Here is a 15,679-nt window from a genome sequence, read left to right as displayed (position 1 = left end):
CAAAACTTTATGGTATTCACAGTAGAACCTCCAAAATCAGAATTGTATTCAATGTGTTAGAGATCAAAACATATGTTTAATGCTTAGAACTGACTTTTTACACGGCCCAATCTGCATGCACTGTGAGCACTCATTATTTAATTCTCACTCACAAACCAAACATGTATTTTTCTAAGAAATCATCTGTGATATGTCAAAGTATATCCATAGGCAGACCTTCTCCTGGCTCTCCCTCTCCCTGGTGTCCAGTAGGACATTTAGGGCGCTCCTCTGGGTACCCAGTCTCTCCGTCTGGTCCCTGAACGACCGCTGCGTGGAGCTGAGGAACTTTAGGAGGTGGCTGCTCTGAATTGGACTCAGAAACTGAGCATGCTCAGAAATAAAGCACTGGATATCAAATGTAACATCTTCCAACTTGAGCCTGACTTCTTTAAGCAGACTGCTCTCTGTGTCCTGGAGACAAATATGGAAAAGGGGCAAAGTTAGTTTCCGTAGCAGCTGTAGATATTGGATGTTTGTGAATCACATTTATTTAGATATACTTTGTTCTGTTGAATCAAATGTTTCAAGGTGTCCACATCACATGTTTTCGAATCCATGTCACACTTCTCAGAGTTGTTTTTGATGAAGCCCGCTAGTTCACCAAGACAACTAATATGTTTCTGGTATGTTGATTCCAAATGTACCTAAAACAACATTTAAAGAAGTCATTAGCTAATGCAAATGTTACACCATTGTATTTTAATTACTAGCAATGAACACTGACCTTTCCAGTTTCCATTGCTTGAGTTAGGGAGTTACTCATTTCGGCAGACATTTGGGTAACAGCAGTAAAATTTGGCTCTAAATCCAGATATGTCGAGGCCAAATCTTGGTGAATTTGTAAGGGAATGTCCTCATCAACTGAATTTAAGAGCTGCTTGGCTTTTTCCAGATCTGCTGTGATAACACCGGCCAGTCGAGAAAACTGGGACTTCAGAGACTGGATGAAAAAGATAATCAAGTAAGGAACTAATGCATATTTGTATATACATAAGTGAAAATTAAGAGTGAATAATATTGTTCAATATTTTTAATTCCCAACCTGAAAATCCTCCATTTGGATCTGCAGGTCTTCCAGGTTGTTACCTACGGGTGGCTGGATTGAAAGGTCTTTTCTGACATCTTCTAAAACATCAGCGTGATCCTGCAGCCTCCCAACACACTCCAAATAATCCTGGACGGAAAAGAGCTGATGGGAGAAGAAAACTGTTGATGAATGCTGATACAAATTTTGAAAACTAATCAAAGGGATAAGCACTCTCAATCTTACATACCTTTTTTTTTACTTCCTCAACTTTGGAGGCATCAGATGTCTGAGGGGACAGTTTGCCTGCAGCAGAGCGACCGAGACCCGAGTCGTCATCTGCTGACTCCTCCTCTTCCCCCTCTGAGCTCTCCTCCTTGATGCTCTCTAGTGTGTGCCGTCGCTCCTCCTGAGAGTCCCCCCCCAGGGTGTCACCCCCCAGGGTGCTGTTGAGAGTGTCCATCACCTCCTGGAGCATTGAAAGGTCTTGGCTGGTGGAAACAGTCCTCAGGACCTGCAGCAGCTGCATCTGGATGTTTGGAGCGACAGACGGATTTTCTGTCTTCTCACCGACTTTCTCTTTCTGCATTATCAGCTCTGAGTTTTCTACTTCTTTGTTGTTCAAACTAAGGGCGTTTTGCTTCAGTAAATCCATGAGCAGGTCTGGGTGACTGCTCTCTATAAGTCCATGAGGCGAGTCTCTCTCGTGACATACACTTTCGTCTAAAGGTGGTGGAGTTGTCTGAGCTTTAGTCACGATATTTTCATCGTCTTGAGTTTGGGCCTTTTGCAAATCACTGACATCAGTCCCTTTTGTAACAATGTCCCCCTTGTCATCTACATTTTCAGCCTGAAACCCTGATGGAGTTGAAGAGGAAGCATCAGATGTAACATGGCTTTCTGATAGGAAGTCAGCATCTACCTGGGGACGCTCTGAAGCCAACACATCTAATCTGTCTACCTCTGGAATATCATGTTCTAACAAAACACTTATTATACTTTTAGATTGCCCTGTATTCATTTCTGACACAGACTCATTTCCACCAATATCCACATTTTCATAATCACTTTCTGATTGTGCATTTCTTGACACAGATATCTCTTTTGTATCACTGGTGAAAAGGTCCTCATGTTGCCCCTCTGGGGAAAATAATTGTGTACCTAACTCATCATCCTCTGCAGTTCTGGGCTGTGACATATCTTCATCCACCAGTGGTGTTTCAAGAGAAACTCTGTCGGTAGTTAGAGTGTAATGGTCCGAATCTTCAACATTGAAACACTTTAGATTAATAGAATGGGTTGAGGTGAGTTCATCGGAAACAACATGCAACTGTGAAGCCAACACATCTAATCTGTCTATCTCTGGAATATCAGATTCTAACAAAACACTTATTATACTTTTAGACTGCCCTGGATTCATTTCTGACACAGACTCATTTCCACCAATATCCACATTTTCATAATCACTTTCTGTCCGTTCATTTCTTGACACAGATATCTCTTTTGTATCACTGGTGAAAAGGTCCTCATGTTGCCTCTCAGGGGAAACACGTGTTGTGCCTAACTCATCATCCTCTGCAGCAGGTATGTGCTGTGACATATCTTCATCCACCAGTGCTGCTTCAAGTGAAACTCTGTCTGTAGTGAGAGCGTAGTGCTCGGAATCTTCAACATTGAAACACTTTAGATTAACAGCATTTGTTGTGGTGAGTTCATCGGAAACAACGTGCAGCTGTGAAGATCTCTGATCATTTTCAGAGCAGCTGGGCTCCAATCCAACACTAAAATCACGCTCTGAACAAAGCGCTGCTCGCTGAGGTAATGTAATTCTGCTGCCATCTTCTGTAATGTTGTTGTCATAGCTACAATTACCACTGAACTCCGACATGATTACACTTTCAGCCAAATCTCTTTGTGATGAGTAATCTATGCTCAGTGTTTGCCCGTCCAAATGTGACCGGACTGAGATTGTTTCATTCTCCGCTCTACTTCCCTCACACAACACATCGCTGTGTGATGAGCACATGTCCAAGTCACTCTCACTAACTGTCTGATCTCCTACTTCATTTCTGGTAATTAAATAATCATTATCAACGGGTGAGCCGTCAGATTCATGATTAATTGAAGTTGCGTAATGAGTGTGGCTTTCTGGATCAGTGATGATGTCACTCACACTAGATGACTGGGTAGTTGGAGCAGCTTTTTCTCTCACAACATCCATATCTGTCTGCTGGTTATCGATCACACCCGGTGAGTCACTGGCTTCAGCCGGGAAAAGTGAATTGTCTGTAGGATGGAAACACTCTGCGGAAACCTGACTCCACGAGGCGGGTGAGATCATCAGGGACTCCTGTCCGCCAACTGAGGGAGGGGAATGATGCGGATAATCACTCATCTCTCCTACACTTCCTGTTTTCTCCCAATCCACCTCTGAATCTGCATTTCTACTTTCCTTCTCTTTATCACCTTCCTCTTGGATGAGATCAAGCACCATGACAGAAACTCTCCTCTCAGTCTGTGTGTTTTCAGCTTCAGTATTATTAATAACATGCAGACAATGATCATCAGAGATAGAGGTAGTGCAGTGTTCCTGTGGATAAATGCTGGCCTCAGGGTTTAAATCAGCTACGAATAATCCAGACTCCACTGACTCACTGATACTAATGGTGCAACCAGCCCTTAATGGGCTCTGCTGTTCCATTAAATGGATATTTGAGGATGTGGATTCATCATCCACAGGCTGTTTTAAAACAGATAGTGTGTCATCCTCATCTTCTACAGCACTTTCGTTATCCTCTGGTTGTATTCCAAGTAATACCGCCTCCAGGTCATAACGGCTCCCTAAGTGTACATCTAAAATGCCTCCTTCCTTCAGAACATGAATAGCATAGTCTTGCTCATTTTCATCATCCAACATGTCCTCAGAGCTTGAAAACTCATCTTTGGTTATGTCTGTACCTTCTGACTCTGCGTCGTAGTATGGAAGTGTTTGTCCGTGGGATGTCACTGAACACTCAGAGTCTAACATCCTCGATGGGGAGGCGACATTTGTTCTGTTCACAGAGTGTAAAGTTTGAAGGGCTGGAATAGTTGGGGTATCAAGACCTTCACTATCAGCCCCTCCAATTCCATTTTTGAAACTATTTTCAGGATTTCTATCTTCAAATTCTTCCCCCTGTGTCCGATTTGTGTTGTTTTGACACATGGTTTCCTCCACCACACAAAGCACTGTGGTGTCAGCAGCATCATCTAATAAATGTTCCTCTTTTAGAGCCTCGTCATTTAGATATGCTTTTTCTTCAAAGCTAATTGTTCCATTGACTGAATAATGAGGATCAAATGTGTGCAGCGTGTATTTCTCCTCTGTTTCCTCATTTATGTGCAGAGGTATCTCTAAATCTTCCTTTTCTGAAAGATCTCCTACATTCAAATTCAGACAAGTTACATTTTTCTCAGTGTTCTCGAACAATATAAAATCTTCAAGATAGATTTTAACCATTTTACTCAGCTGTCTATCGAGTATCAACACCCTCTGTCCTGACTCTGGATCGTTGTAGCTGTTCAACAACAGGTAGGAGATGAATAACTGCTTTGCCTCTGTTTGTGTAGGGATGTTATCAACTTCCAAGCAATCTGCAGCATGAACGCATCCATCAACTGTGAGTTTCCTGTACATGAGCCAAGATGAAAACTTGTCGTTAAGGTGATCAGGTAACACATCAGGAATTTCTATAGTTTTCAAAATCTCTGCTGTGTAAGTGTCAATCAAATCCTTCTGTATGGCAGAGGCGATGTCCACCACCTCGGATATTTCTGGAATGTAAAAAGCTGCTATCTTTCCCCGATTAGCCAACAGTGAGCTGGTAAACTCCTCAGTGGTCATTTGTTGATCATACTGGAAGGATGTTGTCACAGTTTGGATTTCCCCCGAGGGAGGCAACACGAGTCCAATAAAGTACTCCTGATTTTCAAGCACAATGAGAGTGCTGCTAGATCTCATCAAATCACACTGAACCGCTGCATCCACCTTTAACTTATCACTCACAACATCCTCTGTCATCTCCTGATTACTTACACCATCACAAAACAACCTCAAAGTGTTAATATCTCTCCCTGATGTCAGTGATTTTTTACTGCTGAGGCACTTTAATATCAGTCTGTTGACCTTGTGCAAAGGCTCTAGGAGTGACACATCTTCACTGGTGTCTTCCATATTCTGACTGGTGTTTTGCCTCTGAAGAATGTCTACATAGACGGAAGCAGGTATTACACCACCCTGAAAAGCCCTCTCCAGGGTCAGCGTGTCCCCTGAGTAGCACACATTCAACCCATCACTGACTTCTTTGACTTCTATCAGTTTGATAATCGGGTCTTCACATGTCGCCCCTTCCCTGGCTGCTGCAATGTCAGAAAGCGACACAGAAGGGACATGTGAGCTCTGTACGCACTTGTTATCCTCGTTTAACTGTTGAAAGTGGTTCAGGGTGGATTTATAGTCGAGATCGTGAGTTTCAGACTGAAAGAGGTCAGGGGTCATAGGTTGGGCCCCTGGTATTTCACCGATCAGGCCACTCATGGGTTCTGTCCCAAGCCCTGCAACATTGGATTTTGAAACCTAAAGAAAATGGAAATTTTACAAATTACTGAATTGATTATCAAAATCTGTAGTATCCAATCATTGAAATTTGAAAATAAGTAGTCAAATGCAAGAATTTTTTTTTACTTACCATCAGATAAATACGGGCATGTTAAAACACCATGTGCACAAGTTCAAGACCGCATCAGGGTTGCAACAGGAGAGCGACGGATAATACATATAAAGCTATCATGCATCTGGTAATGCAGTATCCAGCATCTTGCAAAAAGAGGGTAGTTAGTCACATCACATAGTGTACTGTGAAAAAAGGGTTAAGTGTCATATCTGTTGAAGTCAAGCACATTAATAACAGAGACATGTCAGACCAAAGCCGGGTGCGACTAAGCATGTTTACAGCATACTCAGATTTTGTGGGCTACAACTGAACTATGTTTTTGTCCACTAATGTAATATAATACAAAGGGGGATGCAAACTGCACACACTGTAGGAGAAGAGGAAATTGTTAGTCATGCAGTTGAACGTCAGGTGGTGTGTTTTCTAACACATTATAAGACACAAATCACTGATAGATGTAACAGCGTTTTATCAAACCTCTTCTGCAGTCGTAGTCTGATCTGAACAATGCTGGGAGAGTTCACTGTAGGCCTGATTGAGCGCCTTCAGCTGCTCCTGGGCCTTTTCTCTTTCGTCCTCGCTCATTCTGTCAAATGAAACACAAAGAATGAGGCTCAGGATTTAAGCAGTGAAAGAAATATTGTGCAGGTCACTCACAGTAGCTACACTTACTTGTCACTGTGTTTGTTCAGCATCATTTGCGTGGCCCTCAATGCCTCTGCAATTTGTTCCTTCTTAGTGACCATCTCCTCAACTGAAACCTGACAAACATCAAACAGTGATATATTAATACTATGATATAAGTGATTCTTTTTTACTTTTCTATGAATACTCTTTGAATATTAATCGTGCAATAATGTAGTAACTTATATAATCATAGTTAACAGGGACACAACAAAAACCCCAACCTAACACATTCTCGTGAACTGCAATTTTCAAGAGAACTGCTTAATGTTTTACAATTGAGTTATTTATATAAAATATGTTATTTCCTAAAAATACACTCTTGTGACTATATTTCAAAGAAATAATCCAAAATAATGCAAACCAATAGAAAATCAAAGCATCAAATGTTAGTTGATATAACTAAAGATGATGATAGCTCTAAAGTCATTTTTGAAGGTGTCATTTATTGTATTGTTGGATTTGATTGCATCATTTTCTCTGCATTACACATTTCAGAAATACTTTGAGAGAGGGTTTTATATTCTCAAAAGGAAAAAGGCCCAAGCTGTCATTATTACACGGTTGGAATTTTTTTTTTTTTTTTTGTGTGCATAATGTATAATATAATGTAAATAATAATTAAACTAAAAGATTAAACTAAAATTGAATCAGAAAAATAAATGTTCATTGAATATAACATACTGACATATTTTTCTGTGTATTCAAATCAGAATAAATACTAATTAGTAATACGTATCACACATAATTATCATTCTTTATAATACTAAATTGTACTTTATTTGTTGTTTTGTTGTAATCTACCAAAATACTCTATGCACCCTTTTTTGTCTATGTGTCTTTTATGATTATTATTATTATTATTGTCATTGTTATTATTGTTATTATTATACAAGTCAGTCCCTTCAGTTTTTTCTGCAATATAGTTTACTACAGTACTAGTTATTACATTGAATACAATTATTACAACTCCACAGACCACTCACTCCTTTAAGAAGGGCCTAAAAACCTTTCTTTTAAAAAAAGCCTTTTATTAAACTTGTGTTTTTTTAAAGTATATTATGCCCCTTGTAGCACTTTGGGATTACTTTTAGCAATGAAAGGTGCTTTACAAATACAATGTATTATTATTATTATTATTATTATTATTATTACTATTATAATACTATAGAATACCTATCATTTCAGGATCCCCAAAATCTGTCTCAGAACAATTCTGTTATAATGACAATGCTATCTTGATCTCCAGCACACATAAGTGAAATGTAAAATGTCTTTAACATTTTACTTGAATAATGACAGCTTTGGGACATATAAAATGAATGTTTCTTGGACACATAAGGACAAAATAATATATATGAACCTAATGTTCATATGTTAAACACCTGTTGGGCCTAAATAACAGTTATTCAGTGAGGTTGTTCTGAAATGTGAGTGCTTGTGCAACTTTTGGTGTTATTGAACGATTGTGAAAACCTCATTATTGACCATCCTTTTGTGTACAGGGGATACGCTAAAGTATTTACGCCTACTATAGTGTAAAATACATGGATTACATGAATCGTTAAGTAAACACTGTTTTTATTTTATTATAAATCATACACTGTGACAGCTAAAAGGCTGTAATATCATTTTGATTAGAAAAACACTTTCCAAAGCATTCTGACATGTACAACACATATGGGGCAAGATATCAAAACAGGACACACCAGAAAACACCAAAATACAATACACATTATTTACCTGGGGCTTATTAGAAGCGTCTGTGTTGGCATTGCTATCTTTCAGAGCATTCCCATCATTGTTCGTGGTCTGTTTCACATTGGACATCCAGTGCAACAGTTTGCTAACTTTATCACCATGCTCTCTGTTCTCCTCATCAACAGATCTCTACAATTAAAACAGATGGGGTTTTGAAGATTGTTAACTTTGTTACAAAGAAAGAAAACAGTGGAGGGGGGAATCCTAAAAGGAAGGGGGACATTGCCAAAATATATTTATAATCAGTTAAAACAATTGAGAATGCGGTTAGTTGCATCAACCAATATATATTAACATGTGTTTAAACCCCAAAAAAAGGTCAAGTAACTTTAAAGCCAACACAAAACCAAAAGAGATCTATTTACAGCTTTGGCTGTCATGCTATGGACAAGCATATATTTACAGATGGTTATTACTTGTAGGCGCAAACATAATGAAATGTTGCCTTGGCTCCATAACCATGAATTTTGGTAGCCTCCAGTAACCTTAGCCCAGTGTGGCAGTCGAACACACTTCTCTCAAGAGCCTCCCTGAAAGTGATTCTTCTCTTGGTCTTCGGACAGGTGAGGCTTTTGGTCTGGAACCTCTCCTCTTTGAGTACTGAGGCAGTAACTTTGTCAACAAGGCCGCTCTGAATGACTTCCTCGAGGGAGACTCTGTCATGTGTCTCAGGGTTTATTAATCCTCCAGTCAGGAGCTGGAACTCAATACAGCGGAAACCTGCATCCTTCGGGATGACATTTTCCTGAACAGCCTGGGTGATGGACAAAGTCTTTGAAGTCTTGGGGTGAATGATCCCATTAAATGCCTGCTCAAACTGTTGGAGCTGCTGATTCAACGCCTCATCTAAAAGACCTCTTTTGAGAGCCTCCGAGAGGGTAACTTTCTCCCCTGAAGAGGGGTCGCAAATCCCTCCAGTGCAGGCCTGGGCCTCCAACAGCCTGGAGGCAGTGGCTCTATCAGTAAAGCCCTGTTGAAAACCTTGAAGAACCGACAGCCTTTTCCTCTGGGTGACGTCCCAGAGACCGGCAACGGGGCTCTTGACATCTTCCACAACCACCATTCTTGAAAATATGATGTCGGCAATCTCATATATGCTAAGAAGCCCACTGTGATAGCTTCCAAGCTCAGATCTTTCAAGAAGCCTCTGACTCAGAGCGTGCTCCAGACAAAGTTGTCGACCACTTTTGACATCAGTAATGATGTGAAGGGGGCTTCCGTTGGAGTCAAGTACAGACTTTTCCTGCCATTCGCTCTCTTGCTGTGACAGGAACAGATATGTCCTCTTGTCAATGTGTCGCCCCTTGAATGCTTCATACGCTGACATTTCGATGCCAGAGCTGCTGCTGACAACAGACACTCTGTGAGAGCTCGTGGGAGAGGTGTTTGTTAGATGTTTCTCACCAAATGGGGAGAGAAATACACCACCATCTATGTCATAAAGGCATGTCTTCAGTATTTCAGAGTAGTATGCTTTCTGTCCACTGTCAGGGTTATGGAAACCTTTGGGGTTACTGACTGGATCGTACAGACTCTGTAGGGTCTCCTTGTTCAAAAGACCCCGATCGACAGCAATGCTAGCCGGCACCCTGACACCAGTCTCTGGGTTGATCAGGCCACCAGTGGCTAACTGGACCTCAAGAATCTTCTTGCCTTTGTATCTATCGAGAATCCTTTCCTCCATTGCCTGAAACACGGACAGCTTTTTGCCAGCATGGATGTAGCCACTAATAGCTTTCTGAGCTTCTATCAGTTTATCTTTCAGGCCCGCCTCTATAATACCTCTCTCAACAGCCTCAGCAACTGGATAGGTTTGCCCTGTGGACAGATCTGTAAGGCTTCCTGTTGCAGCCTGAGCCTCCAGGAACTCAAGAGCGTACGTCTTCGCCAAAAAACCTTTCTCAGCAGCTTCAAGGAAGGATATCTTTTTCTTACTTGACTCCACATATATTCCAGCAATAGTAGTTGGTTTGCCGGCGTATTGAGCAAGCGATGCCTGCAGCTCTTCCATTGTGATGAGGCCCACCTCGAACTTCCTCAAAACCTCTTCGTCCAAGAGTTTAAAGTTGATCATGTTTTGAATACTTGTGTAGCCTTTGAGTTCTGGGAGCTTTTGGGAAGTTGAATATATCACACTTTGTTTTCCCTCAATGTCTGATGTGTTTACAGTTTCACATGTTTGTTTAATCTGATACGTCTTGGTCTTAGTGATGCTTTGTGTTACATTGGGACGTTGGTCTGTTAGTCCACACAGCGCCATGTATCCATGTGTTGTTACAGTCATGGGCTCATCAGGTTTTATTTGGCCCTTGTATGTCACATTTTGCATGTCTTCTTGGATGGTAGTGGGATTTTGAGTAGTAGAGATATTTAAGGATTTCTTTGTCAGTGATTCATGAATGCTTTGGCTGTGAGTTATTTCCATTTTATCTTGTTTGACTTGTTTCAGTCCTTCAAGAATATTGCCTTTCTCCATTGTTGCCATCTGTAGATGTGACATTGAAAGAATGTTTCAGTTACAAAGATATATAATTAGTAAAACTTTGAAACGTTTAAACATGTGTTTTTCTTATAAATACAATATAGTGCTAAAGTAATGTGGAACTTCATCCATACCTCTGCGGACACTTTGATTTTGCGATTCTCGTCCTCCATGTTGTATTTAGCACTTTCATACGAGGGGACCATCTTCTGCATCGCTGTCTGTTCTGTCTTCACTGATGCAGCATTGTTATCCCACACATTGTGACGACTGGTTTCAAAGAATTCCTGTTTGTTCATGCCCTGGTTTTCAGTTATTATCCTGACTTCGAGCATCAAAAGCTTTTCCTGAAGATGTTTAACCTCTTTGGCGTACGACTCGATTTGATCCCGAAGAGCTTCATTTTCCTTCAGTGTCAGTGTACTGTCTGTACCCTTAGCCGACTCACTTGACTTTTCATTGCAAAGGCCTTGTAAAGCACTTACTTTTGAGTTGAGTTTAAATTGGTCTTCCTCAAGTTGGGAAGTTTGTAATGTTGCCTTTAAGAGCTCATGTTCGAGTTTCGATCTTTCCTGTTGCAGTTGGTCCATTCTGATCTGCATTTGCAGCAGTTTGTCTGATTGGTGCTTTGTTTCCACGGTGGTTTGATGAACGGTTGATATCTGTTTGACATCTTGTCTGAAATACTTGTTAAGCATTTCTGCTAATTCTTCACTATGTGACTGCTGGTTTGAATTTCCACTTTGACTTGAGATTTCAGATTGAAGTAAAATGAGTTTTTTCTCTACTTCAGTCTGCACTAGCAACAACTGCCTCTCGTAGCCCTCTTTCTGAAGCTCTAGTTTACTTTTCAACTCTTCTAGCATTTGTGTGCACTTCTCAAGCTGTTCTTGCATCTGCTGTGACTTCAGCTTAAGGACAGAGCTTTCATTTTGCTTTAGTTCAGCTTCTTTTTGGGCACGTTTTAGATTTTCTTTCAGCAATCTGACTTCAGTTCCCAATGAGATGCTTTTCTCTAACGACTCAGCTTTCTCCATTTTAAGGATGGTATTTTCATGTTCAAGATTTGATCTGGATTTGTCAGAACTGGATGTTACTTCTTTTATTGTTTCTTTATATTTCTGAAGCTCAGACTCCATCTGCAATATTTTTGAATCTTTGTCTTTTCTTTCTCTGGTCTCTTTCAACAACTCATCTTTAGTTCTCTGTACGGAAGAACTGAGCTCTGAGATTTTGACATTTAAGTTCTCTACGTTTCTGTCTGCTGCTCGCTGCAGTAGGTTTTCTGTCACTTCCTCTGAGCTACTGGTTAACCCTTTAATACTGTGCTTATTGTTGTAAAGCTCATCTTCTAATGCCTTAATCTTATTCTGATGTTTTTGACTCTCTTCAGATTCTCTTTGGAGTTCTGCATTTCTTTTCTTAAGCAGCGTGTTCAAATCATTAATTTCAGAATTTTGCATGTGGACCTTTTGATTTGCAGAGTTCTTCTCAGCAAACACTGACTGAAGTTCTGATTTCAGAGTTGATATTTCGTTCTCACAATTGCCAATTTTTGAATTCAGTGTTTGGATTTTCTGCTGCAGTTCAGTCATTCTCCTTACCTCCTCACTGTAATCCTGGAGTTTCATTTGAAGCTCAAAGGAGTTCTGAGATTTTTTATTTAGTTCATCCTCAATTATTTTAACCTGTGATTTTGTGCCCTCGGCCTGAGACTTGAAGATTTGAATTTGCTGATCCTTGCTGTCAATCTCCATTGTCACCTGATCGAGTTGAGCTGTCACATTCTTCTGATTCTTTTCCATCTCCATATTTATCTGTTTGAACTCATCTACGCTTTTCTGCAATTGAGAAGCAGCTAACTCACTTTTCTCAAGTTCTGCTTGGAGGTGTTTACATTTGAGTTGTGACACCTGCTCAGACCTCTTCACTAAGTTGTATTCTTCCTCAGCTGTTTGAAGCTGCTGTTTCCAGCTCTCTATCTCTCTCTTTAAAGACTTTACTTTTTGATCAGCAAATGATCTATCTTTCTCCAATGACTCTGTTTGGATCTGGAGACCTTTAACATCACTGTCAGATGAGACATTTATCCTTGTTAGCTCGTTGCATTTAAACTTCATCTGATCTACGACTGCCTGCTTGGAAGCTACCTCTTCTTCTAAGTTGTTAATCTTGTGGATATTTTCCTGCTCCAAGGAGCTTTTCTTAAGCATATCTCCTTGGATGCTCTTCAATTGCTCTTTCAGGCCTTCAATTTCAGTGCTTTGGAAAAACGAACTTTGTTCCAATGAGGACTTAGTTCTCTGGAGAGATCTGATTTCTTCTTGAAGCTCGTTGATTGATTTCCTCATGTTCATTGCTTCCTGTCGGAGATCCTCTGATTTCTGTCTAATGTTGTTCCTCTCAGTTTCCATGTCCATCTGAAGCTTCCTCAGTCTGTTGTTGCTGTCATTCAACAGCTTTTCATAACCTTGTGCCTTCTCCTCAGCCATTTCTGCTCTTTTCTGGATCAGGACAAGTTCCTCTTCTTTCTGCATTAGGACAGCCGCCATCCTGCTGTTGTTTTCTCTGACTGCAGATAACTCAAGCTCACTGTTGACTGTCGACTCGGTGTCAGATGCCAAAGGCTGCTGAGCCAGATTATTTACTTTAGCCGTGACTTGACTTTGCACCCGTCCCTCAGTACTTTCCTCCAAGTGTATTCTTCTCTTAGGTTTAGGGCTTTGTTGCTTAAGATCTTGTTCATCATTCATTTTCTTTAGGAGGTCCTCTACTTTCTGTTGAGCTAAAGACCACTTGGCCTCTGACTGCTGGATTAACAGTTTTGTGTGACTTAACTCCATCTCACTGGCAGCTTTGTCTTTTACCGATATTTCTAACTTGGTGCGATACTGATTAACGTCATGCTCAAGCTTTGATTTCTGAAAAGTCAGATCATCAATTGTCTTCTGTTGCGTCTCTACTTTTCCTTCCAACTGTTCCAGCTGTGCTTGTCTTGCAGCCAGCAGAGCTTCCTGTTCCTGAACCCGTTCCTTAAGTTGGCTATTCTCTATTTCCCCTGCAGCTTTTTGGAGCTCCACACTCTTTGTCCTTTGTGCATTCTCTGTTCTCTCAAAAGCCTTTTTGCTCTATAAAGCAAAAAAAGATGTCATCCACTGTCTTATGTTTTATTAGAAATTGTTGAATAATCTGCATGAATACTTTACTTCTCACCAGAGTGCTGCAGGCATATAAATCAATCTCTCCAGGAATTTATAAAATCAAGACTGCGTGACTTTGTAGTTTAACAGAAATATTGAGGAGGGTTAAAAATGTAAATGTGCAATAAGATTTTGTTAGGGTTTAATTGATGGCACTTGTTACTAATTTCCTCACTGCACCTTTGGCAGTATTACAATTTTTTCCACAAACATTCCTGGAGAGAATTTATTTTTCCACAGAAAGGACATCTTTCTCTGTGTGAAAGAATAAAGAAAGCTCACTTTTCCCAGCAGGTCACCAGCAATAAAGAGATACCATACATGCAGACATGCAACGCATCCGCGCAATTCCCTTGCTTCTATTGAGCTATGAAGAATATGTTTTCATTTGTGATGAGCTGGACATCTACGAAAATAGAAACAACCCTCGCAGGAAGTCAAGAACTCAAGGGGGATACAGAGTTTAGTGCATTCTTTCATGATTCAATACATCTTAGTGAGGCAGTGAAATATGTTGATGCGAAACAGAAGACCTAGAAACCATGCCAAGATAAGAAGGAAACAGGCCTTTTAAGTTTAAGCGTCCATATAGCCCCGAAAGTCAAAAATATGCTGCAAAAGCTCCTGTAAATGTAAAAAGCAGGGAAGTATAGAAAATAGGAAATTCTCACCTCTTCGTCTTCAGTTCTCTTCAAGGTTTCACTGGCAAACTTCACATACTGTGTCATGAGAGTCACAAGAGCAGTGTAGCGGGTTCTGAGGTCCATAAACTGTGAATTTAGGAAAAACAAGTGTGTGACTGAAATGAACTCAACAAAGAGCATTCAATGATATCCTATCCAAGTGAAATCCTAGATTTAGATACCTCCTGTTGAATGGCATCCGCACAGCTCTGCATCTTCCGTTTCTTGAGAGGAGACTTATGTTGGGAGTCGACCATCGCTCTGAACGTCATCAGCTGAAGTTCATAATCCTAAAAATAAATGTATATATATGTATATACGTTTACAAGGTTGTTTCCTTCATATCTACAACCAAGTTCAGTTTAGATCATATCTTGACCGCTGCCAAAACTCGGCTATGTTCATCTATAAGAGAAACCACATACTTGTTTAAAGATAAATTAGCTTACCTTAATGGAAGATGAGTACTGCTCTGAGTACTTCTGACACTCGTCAATTCTGCCCTGTTTTTGTTCAATTTCAGCAACAAGGACCTGAAAACAAAGACTTTTATTTATACTGCCATATAAAGTATACATGTCTTTACCTTAACAGTTAAGTTACCTGTTGTCCTACCTTCTGTTTGTTTAACAGCTCAGCCAGTGCCTTGCTATCTTCAGGTTTGTTTTCTTGGGCGTTGAGTTGTTCAGCTTCCATTTCTCTAACCCATTCATCCAGAATACTGTGAGAGTCTCTGTAGTGTTTCAGAGACTTGCCGATACCATCCAGGTCCCGAAGCCTAAAAATGTACAGCATCAATGAGCAGTACAAACACTTATATATAATGTTGTTTGTTAAAATCCTACATTTAACACTGACCTGCTATCAATCTGGGAGTGAATGTTCTGCCATCTCTCGCTCAGCTGATCAGCTTTCTCCTTGTGCCAGTCAAAGTCAAAGTCCCGCTCGTTGTGTGCTTTGAACATGCGGTCACTGATGACTCGTGCTTTCTGCAGCTCATCCTCCATATCATGGAACACTTCCTGCTTTTCATCAATCTCTGACCGCCATTGCTAGAATGATAAGGACAAGTGGTCACTAAAAAAGGAACT

The 15,679-nt window shown here is 40.4% G+C and overlaps 1 protein-coding gene across 1 annotated transcript in view; it reads right to left on the bottom strand.

The window, feature by feature from the left end:
- The window catches only part of dst (dystonin), a 109,886-nt gene that overhangs the window by 46,589 nt on the left and 47,618 nt on the right, over nucleotides 1-15,679 (bottom strand). The window contains exons 31-43 of the mRNA XM_010773185.1: nucleotides 15,447-15,640; nucleotides 15,204-15,366; nucleotides 15,038-15,121; nucleotides 14,771-14,878; nucleotides 14,577-14,675; nucleotides 8,206-8,352; nucleotides 6,451-6,539; nucleotides 6,256-6,364; nucleotides 1,317-5,681; nucleotides 1,085-1,231; nucleotides 767-982; nucleotides 543-686; nucleotides 217-453 (exon numbers count right to left, since the gene is read on the bottom strand). Of these exons, the coding sequence (XP_010771487.1) occupies nucleotides 217-453; nucleotides 543-686; nucleotides 767-982; nucleotides 1,085-1,231; nucleotides 1,317-5,681; nucleotides 6,256-6,364; nucleotides 6,451-6,539; nucleotides 8,206-8,352; nucleotides 14,577-14,675; nucleotides 14,771-14,878; nucleotides 15,038-15,121; nucleotides 15,204-15,366; nucleotides 15,447-15,640 (6,102 nt within the window). The remainder of the gene's footprint in view (nucleotides 1-216; nucleotides 454-542; nucleotides 687-766; nucleotides 983-1,084; nucleotides 1,232-1,316; nucleotides 5,682-6,255; nucleotides 6,365-6,450; nucleotides 6,540-8,205; nucleotides 8,353-14,576; nucleotides 14,676-14,770; nucleotides 14,879-15,037; nucleotides 15,122-15,203; nucleotides 15,367-15,446; nucleotides 15,641-15,679) is intronic.

The sequence above is a fragment of the Notothenia coriiceps genome, unplaced genomic scaffold (genome assembly GCF_000735185.1).
Source record: "Notothenia coriiceps isolate Sejong01 unplaced genomic scaffold, NC01 NC01_scaffold00012147, whole genome shotgun sequence".
NCBI classification, from domain to species: Eukaryota; Metazoa; Chordata; class Actinopteri; order Perciformes; family Nototheniidae; genus Notothenia; species Notothenia coriiceps.
This window is presented reverse-complemented; position numbering and strand designations above follow the sequence as displayed.